General features: G+C 43.1%; 1 protein-coding gene across 1 annotated transcript; it reads right to left on the bottom strand.

The window, feature by feature from the left end:
* Nucleotides 1-1,599: 1,599 nt before the first annotated feature.
* Nucleotides 1,600-6,672, bottom strand: LOC133274191 (L-lactate dehydrogenase A chain). Its single transcript, XM_061463031.1, has 7 exons — nt 6,466-6,672; nt 5,615-5,732; nt 4,677-4,850; nt 4,052-4,225; nt 3,113-3,230; nt 2,573-2,696; nt 1,600-2,398 (listed from the first exon to the last, which is right to left on the bottom strand). Exons 1-7 carry the CDS (start codon nt 6,589-6,591, stop codon nt 2,234-2,236), a joined length of 999 nt encoding a protein of 332 aa, XP_061319015.1. The 5' UTR covers nt 6,592-6,672; the 3' UTR covers nt 1,600-2,233.
* Between the last annotated feature and the right edge of the window lie 1,657 nt (nt 6,673-8,329).

Below are 8,329 nucleotides of genomic sequence, written 5' to 3'. Positions count from 1 at the left end.
CTGTGTACAGTGCACTTTCTTTACAAACAAGGCCTGGCTTATGCAGTGTCAGCTTAACCATACTTTCACTTCTGAGATTTGGAAGACATTTCTGTCCTGAACTGGAAGAATTCGGGTTTCAGTGTAACTCACTGTTATGACCAGTGAAAGCAGAAAACTTGAAATTTCAAGGCCCTCTTGTTTGACCTAGCTGTTGACATCCAGGGATTGTTTGAAGTGAGTTTAGTAACTGTTGTATTGACTTGCCTATTCTACCATCATATCATGGTCATTGTGGAGTATACCTTACGGTGTGTTAAGAAGCCTCGACATATGTTGCATTTTTCCACTAGAAAATGCTAGGCAAAAGAAAGGCTGCCACAGTATTTGCAAGACAGAAAACACAACACACCAGGATGCCACAGGAAGCATGTGTTTGGGCTGTTTGCTGAGACAGACCTTGTAGTGACAAGCCTGGTGGTTAAACACTGCACTGTCTTCAAAGAAGGTATGTTGTACAGAGCATCTCCCAGCGTGGAGTGCTGTAGGGATGCGTGGTGCTGCTCTTGTCACCTCAAGAGCATGCTGTTGTCTTTTTCTGTTTGCCTTTGTAGGCTGCCACAGCAAAGCTAGCTTGAAAACTGAAGTGCAGTAACTGCTGGGGCTCAAAACTGAGTGGTTGTCATGTTACCACTGGATCTGAAAAGGTTGGAGTTATTAGAAAGATAGGTGACACCTCATGTAGTAAACAATTTAAGTCCTGTGGATCTTCTGAAAGCTTTGAAAATGGCTTCCTGACATGTTTCTGTCACCTGCATAAAACATGACTCTTCATAGTCACTTGCTATGTACTCTCTTTCCAGGTGCTATCATTTTGGTCACATAAGATACAAGACAAAGCAGAATAGTAGCTACAGCTTTTCATTACTGCATTTTGAGCTTGCTCTGAAATACTTTGTTCTGAGAAGTACAAAACCCAAATCTGCCCTGGACTTAATCAGGTGATCTGTTTCCATTCTTAAGCTACATGCTGTGGCCTAATGTTAGAAAAAAAACTAAGAATAAGGCCTTTCCCTCTTCATTGTAATGAAGTATGTTTTAATATATTATTGATGAGGAAGAATTAATCACCTTCTCTAGCTTACTGTGGGCTTTGAGGAGTAACTCTGGTTACTGTTTCTGTGCCTGGCTGCAACTGCAGCTGAGATGCAGCAAGCTGACAGTCTGTGGATGTGAAGTACTTGACTGTGAGAGATTTCTTTCTATATGCATTTTTGTGCACACACGTAAGGCAGACACTTGCTTTAGTTGCATTATTTCTTCACTCCCCTAACAATGTCAGTAGAGCCTCTTTCCTTTGTATTAAGATGGAAATCAAGTATAAGTTCCAAGTATTTAAATACTTCTGTTACTGTTTTCTTCATTCCTACTTTGAGCCTGTTAAGAAAGTTCACTGCATAAATACATGAGCTGGAGCCTGCAACCGAGTACCTGTACACAAAACATTATTACACAGGTGAGGTTTGAGTTACTGTGACTGAAGAAATAGAATTGTTTGTTTGATTTAGATATGTGCATTTTGGAGACAAAGGGCCACAAAGGAAGACAAGGAGACAGAAAAAAAGTTTGTGGTTTATTCGGTGTTGGACAGTCACTGTCTTGTTGTGCACAGAAACCTTAATGTTTTTTTAAACGTGCTTAGGAGACAGACTTACAACTAGGCTGATATAGTACACAAAAATAAGATTCACTAAAAAAATTATACATAAATTCCAAAGCAGTGTTAGGAAAATACATTTGGACCTACCAACAGTGAAATATTTAAGCTATTTAGCTGGCAGGGAAGGTTGGTCAATTGGCTTAACAATCCTTTAACTGCAAGAAAATAGTCTTTGGTTTCACATTGTGTAATAATTAAGTTACTTACTGTTCTGAAGCAACGTTAAGCGACATGAGGAAAAGGAAAGGGCTTTTCCAGACAGTGCTGCTTTGAATGCTGGATTTCTGTCATACTATATCACTGTACAAGACTAAGTTACCTAGCTCTGGCTAAGAACATGGGTGTCTGTGAACAGGGAAAACCCTAGAATAGTTTCCTAATGCTATATTCAGGAAACTCATTTGTTCAGATTTCAGCTTTTCGTGTGTTCTAGTTGAGATACATACATTGAAAGATTTGACCTACTTGGGAAGTGCAACATAAGACAAACCACTAAACCCATTAAACTGCAGAGAGTGAACTACATAGAGAGATTTAAAACTGTAGTTCCTTTTGGATCCCCCAGAGTGTATCTGCACTCTTCCTTAATTTGTCCTCTTCCTCAGGTTTTAGGATCATCTTCACTACATCAGTGATGCCAGTGTTGCCTAGTACACAAGGAACGCTTAGGAAGACATCTTCTTTTATTCCATGCATGCCCTGAAAAGGAAGTAAGGACAGTTAGGCTAGGCTGTGTATGTGTAATTTACAGAATATCCTATCAGGAAAACTCAAACTTATTTGAAGTTAAACTGGAAAGTGATCACTGTTCTTCAGAATTCCCAAGGTTTAGTTCTCAGTAAGACAAAAGTCAGCATAAGGGGGGCTGCTCACCTTAACAACTGTAGAGATCGGGTGCACTCTTCTCAAATTCTTCATAATAGTTTCGGCTAGATCTGCCACAGACAGGCCAATAGCCCATGATGTGTACCCCTTAAGTTTGATGACCTCATAGGCACTGTGGAGACAAAGTTACTCATTAAACAAGTACCATCAACTACAATAGTGCAAAGTTTGTAAGAAGGGCTTTTGGAGAGGCCTTAATCGAACTGAATACATCAGAAACTTGGCTGATTTGCTGACAGAACTAAAATGAAGACTGAAGGATACCGTTTTAATTTTATACTACCTGCAGTTACATAGAAAACTTGGAAGTTAAATCACTTGCCTAAAGTTCATTAACAGTGAAAAATTTAACTCTGCCAAATTTGCATTATTCCTTAAAATATTAGTTCAAGTTCTATTATGTCTACATCTTCAGATTTGTTTTGGGTTACTACAGTGTTTATGAATCCAGATATGGACACTGCAGTTCAGAGATGCTGTAGATCATTAGCACTTGCTTCTTGTTTTAAAAGAAAAACAAGCATTTACCTGTCCACCACCTGCTTGTGGACCTCCTTCCAGTGTTCCTTGTCTGCATCAGTTCCCAGGTCTGGATGAAGAGCCTTCAGGGACACACCAGCAACATTCACGCCACTCCAGACAGGTACTGAGAATTGCATATAGATTAATTATCTCAGAAGAAAACTTAGTTTTGTTGTCCTCAAATCAACAGTTAACACAAGATCTAGTTGGATTAATCTGCAGTGCACATCACTATGATTTAGACTTCAAATATAGTGACCTATGAGGCCAACTGCAGGCTGAGAACCTAGGAGCATATGAACATCTTTATATATGATGTCATAAGGTTTGAATGCACCTTTTTTAAAGCAAAATGCCCAGGCAACATGAACTAAAATGACAATAAAGGACTTCTTATTTTGAGAAACCTCTGCAAAATACAGAGTCGATTCCAAGTGAGTCCTGAGTGTCAGGAAGCAGACAGTACTGCTCTGGTGCTGCTAAGGGTTAAGCAAGGATAAAGTTGCACATCCTGCCATCCTCTAGACTTGCCTCTGCACTTCATTTCCTATATATAGTTTTGAAGTAATCAAGAGATGCCAGTAGAGACAACTGAGTGACTACCAGTAGGTCCAGTGGAGATTTCTGGAAGTCCCTTGCAGAGACCTTTACACTCTTGCATTTTTATTTTTTTTTGAGAGAGTTATGGGAACAACTTAGCCTAGAACTTTTAAGCCTCCTCACATTACAGTTACGACCTTTTCTAAGTAGAGAAACCTGGGTCAAATGTAGATCATCTAGGGTTACTCTATGAAGCAGAAGACTTAAAGCAGGACTTGCAGTTGTAAGGTGCTGCAGTGCAAAGGTTTAAGCAATATTTTGCCGTAGCTTGTAGAGATCTTTCTTGCAAAGAAAGTATCAGGGGAAAAAAATTACATGAAACAGCCAGACAGATTTCACCCTTACCACTGGAATCTCCATGTTCTCCAACAATCCATCCATGACAGCTCAGAGGATGGATACCCAGTCTTTCTCCCATGAGGTGGCGGAAACGGGCAGAGTCCAGATTGCAGCCACTACCAATAACACGGTGTTTAGGAAAGCCACTGATCTTCCAGGCCACATAGGTCAAAATATCCACTGTAAGTAGAACAGAAAGGCTAACAAATGCCACTCAGTTTGATAACTAGGCTGCTATCTTCCATTCATCTGTAGCGATTTTATCTGCATGCTAGTTATGCTGAACAGAGCATAAAGCAATGCATATGGTGAGGCCCTACAGTGAGCTAACATAATGACTGTTTTCGAGGCAGAATTGAGGGGCTGTTAATGCTATGCATGCAATTATCAGTGCCCCTTACTGTGTTCTGTGCTAACACTTAAAAGCAAATGAAGACCCAAGCAGGAGGGAACTTCACTTCTCAGAGGACCAGCTTGCTGAGTGTAGAGAAGGAAGATGACGCTTCCCACTACGTAGCACAAGTATTTTCTAAAAGCCTATGCTTGGTCATATTAGTATACTAATGCCACCTTACTGAATAAAACACTTTGTGTAAACCAAATCCTTTTATTAAGGCAATACAGGACAAACCTGGGTTTGAGACAATAAGCAGCTTGCAGTCAGGACTGTATTTAACAACATTGGGAATGATGAATTTGAAGATATTCACGTTGCGCTGGACCAAATTAAGGCGGCTCTCTCCTTCTTGCTGACGGGCACCAGCAGTGACGATGACCAGCTTGGAGTGTGCAGTCACACTGTAATCTGCAGACAACAGGCTACATCAAACATGACCTCTTTCTGCATATGGTTCAGAACAGGAGTTTGTGGTTCCTTTTAGTATCGATGCCCATCTAAAATTCTCAAGTTTGAGAGTGTGAAACTTCTCTTGATAACTGTTACTCTAGACTTTGCTTCTACTGGAAGTTTTCCTGTAGAAGACTGTGGCTCATTGGCACAAGTGGCAACCTTAAGGGCACTTAATCTTAACATGCAGAATGTGGCAGTGGCATTCCACTACTTCTCAGGCATAGATGGGTATAGGGCTAGCCATCAGGACAGCATCCAGTGCAAGTTGCTGGGTAGAAGAGGAAGTCAGCACTGCCCTTGTAACCTACTACCTGTGGACACTGTAGCTGCACATTAATTTGGGTATGAGGTGGTTAGCATTTGCCCTAGTCAGTTTTTCAGTGAACTTAAAGCTATCAGAAATAAGAAGCAAGCATTAATGCATTTAGAGGTTAACTGGCTGTGAAATAAAATTCTCAAAGGTGCAGGAGTACTTAACAAATTCATCCTTCTGTACTGACTGGTGAACTCTGGAACAGGATTCCTAGTTGGACTGGCCTTAAAGTACAAGAAACAATGTCAGCTGAGTAATACTTCTGTAGGAGAACAAAATAAATGCCCTTTCCTCCTAACAATCAGGATGACAGGCTAAGTGTTGGACTTGGATGACCACTTTGAGATCTGAAGTGGCTATCTCCATTTGGATGGAAATAATGAGCACATTGGAGCCAACTACTTGCCTTTCCCAGAGACGATCTTTGGCGTCCTAAGGAAGAGGCTGCCATGCTGGAGATCCAGCATCTCTCCTCTGAGCTTGTCCTCCACAACATCAACAAGGGCAAGTTCATCAGCTAAGTCCTATGAGAGATCAAGATTAAATAGTAAGCTTATTGCCTCTGAGCAAAAGTACCCAATTCGTAAACTGTGAAGCTACAATTGCTTTAAAAGCAGTGATCTCTAAGCAGTTTTGCTCATCTGTAACATCTTACTTCTTCCCAGAGTACTTTAATCTATTTTGTTGAGTTAGTTTTGTACTTTTCACACCTGCATTTTTTGTGGAATACTTCTCCAATTTAGCAGGACAATAATGAAGAATAATTTAATAGCTGTTCATAAGCAACCTATTTTGCAGTTAAGAAAATCAAGTCTGGTGTTAACCACAGCATTTTCAACATAATGAAATGCAGAGGGCAAGTCATTCAGAGTGTCTAGGACAATTTTTTCCAGTCTACATGGCAAAGAATTATTCCACTGCACACTCTGCTTTAGACAAAATGACTCATCAGTTGTTTATGTTTAGAGTGCTAGAGGACTCCAACTTAGAGCATGGAAGTCATTCAAAGGCAAATGCAGCTCTTAAGTCAAAATGATACATAAAGCATGTTCTGTCTTATATTGGAGTAAACTTGGTTTACAAGGTTTGTTCTCTGTCAGTTGCTTAATGGCTGCTGCTTCATTTCAGGCTCAAACAAAGGAATGTACAACTGGAAGTTCACCTGGTGTGCTAGCCCAATTTGTCTAACAAGGGAGATTACTTTTTGCCTCTCTTTTAGGCCTCAGTCACAACTGTGCTGCTAAGCTTGATGCTTACCTTCATCAGGATGCTGATAGCACAGGCCATTCCAACTGCCCCCACGCCAACCACACTAATCTTATTGTGGGCATGACTCTGCTCCTGTTTGTGGACATTGTGGATGAGCTGATCCTTGAGAGACATGGTGCACTGCTGACAGGAAAGCAACAGATTATTTCTCAAGTTCTGGAGCTTTTACTGATGTCAGAGTATCAAGCAAAGATGGATTCTGTTCCAGGATAATAAGGAAATGGATATACATCACACACCTAAATAGTCTGGCAGTACTGAAAAATGATTGAAAAAATTAATTATTAATGACAATGCACTGTTTAAGCTCATTGTAGCTTTCCCTTTCACAGCCTGAGAACCGCTGATTATATAGCTGGGTGACACTCCAGACGCATTAGTGGAATGTTCTAAATGATCATCCATATTACATTTAGGTACAGGAAGCCATTTTAGTACTTCTAAGCACAGCATGGTCTGGCAGTCTGCACTCTCCTGCCCTGAAAAACCAGTACTCTCTGCCCTGAAGCCTTTCCTGAGGTGAAGCTGTTCAACACTTAGGCAAACCCTTCTTAAGTACAGTGTGATCCTCAAAGTCAACATTTATGAATTTGTTTTAAAGCAACTGCAGTCTCATGTTACCATCTCTCCCATCCTCAATTATTTTTTAGCGACCAGCTGCACAGCAGTTATATGGGCTCTGATCCTACAGCTACATGTGTGCTGAAATGGCACAATGGAGATGGAGTATTGAGCTTTCACACCAGGCTCTCTGCAGGAGACTACACGGTGCTTTCCCGGATGGTGCTGGCAGCAGCACAGCTTCTGCCCTGCCAGGAAGGGCTAGAGGCAGCGGCAGCCTCACAGATTGATGCAAGTACAGCCACAACGTGATTCTCAAGTTAGTGTGAACAAGCAGCAGCTCGGTCTGAGCACAAAAGGCCAGGCAGCGTTGGCAGAGCAGTTAAGGGCTGTGAGCTGCGGCAGGGGGACAGGTTGGAGCGTGGGGTTGGAAACCACCAGTACCCGTATTTAGGAAAATCTAACCAACATGCAACACCAACATCACTGTTCGGTTGCAGAAGTCTCCATAAACATGGCCCCCTATAGTGCACACTCTCTCCACGTGCCGAGTTCTCCCCTTGCACTGTAAGTACTTTAGTCTGCAGAGCTGGCAAAGAAGCACACTCAGGCATCTCTTAGTTACACTTGGCACTACAAATTCTGGGCATTTAGAACACTCCTGAAAGAAGCAGGTTAGAGGACAGCTAGGAGCAGGGGTGCGTATTTCAAACGCAAGCAGCGCTTCCTTTGCAGAAGCACTCTCGATTAGGGGTAGCAACGGAGGCTGAAAGGGGATTGGGGAGCAATGCTATCTTAAGGACGTGGGGGGAAGAGATGCGTGGCAATCACGCATGTTGCACAAGGCCGCTGAACAGGGCGTGGTACCTCCCTACGCCGCACCCAACAAGGCGCCGGGATTAATTCCAAAGCCCGGTAGCGCCGCAGCAGGGGTAAACTTGGTCGAGCAGGAGGGGCCGAGAGGACCACGGTCCTCCCGGCGCCTCCTGCTCGTCTGAGTCCCTTCCCGGAGAGTCTGGGACAGCAGCTCCCACATTCCTCCTTCCTCCCGCGCCTCAAGCACTCTCCCTCCCCCGCATTAACCCGCGAAACACGATCGCACCTACCGGGCAGCCTCTACCGACCGTGGCGACGGCTGTAACGGCGGGGGGGGGGAAGCCGGCCGCTGCCTTAAATAGGGGCCGGGCAGCTGACGTTACAGCGGGCGGAGTGCGGCGGTGGAGACGTGCACGCTGACACGTCGGGATGGAGAGGAGAGCAGAGGGCGGGAGGGGGAAGCTGTGCCGGGCTG

The sequence above is a fragment of the Pezoporus flaviventris genome, unplaced genomic scaffold (genome assembly GCF_033815535.1).
Source record: "Pezoporus flaviventris isolate CSIRO_AGI_PZ_B2104156 unplaced genomic scaffold, CSIRO_AGI_Pfla_v1 ptg000036l, whole genome shotgun sequence".
Taxonomy (NCBI): Eukaryota; Metazoa; Chordata; class Aves; order Psittaciformes; family Psittacidae; genus Pezoporus; species Pezoporus flaviventris.
Note: the sequence above shows the minus strand (reverse complement) of the source record. Positions and strands in the feature narration are given on the sequence as shown.

Excerpts from the sequence above, each read along its gene's own strand:
- LOC133274191 (XM_061463031.1), bottom strand. The coding sequence starts at position 6,591 with ATGTCTCTCAAGGATCAGCTCATCCACAATGTCCACAAACAGGAGCAG. Across the intron at positions 5,733-6,465 it reads CTATCAGCATCCTGATGAAG|GACTTAGCTGATGAACTTGC; the intron begins GTAAGCATCAAG and ends GATCTCTCATAG. Across the intron at positions 2,399-2,572 it reads CGATCTCTACAGTTGTTAAG|GGCATGCATGGAATAAAAGA; the intron begins GTGAGCAGCCCC and ends CTTCCTTTTCAG.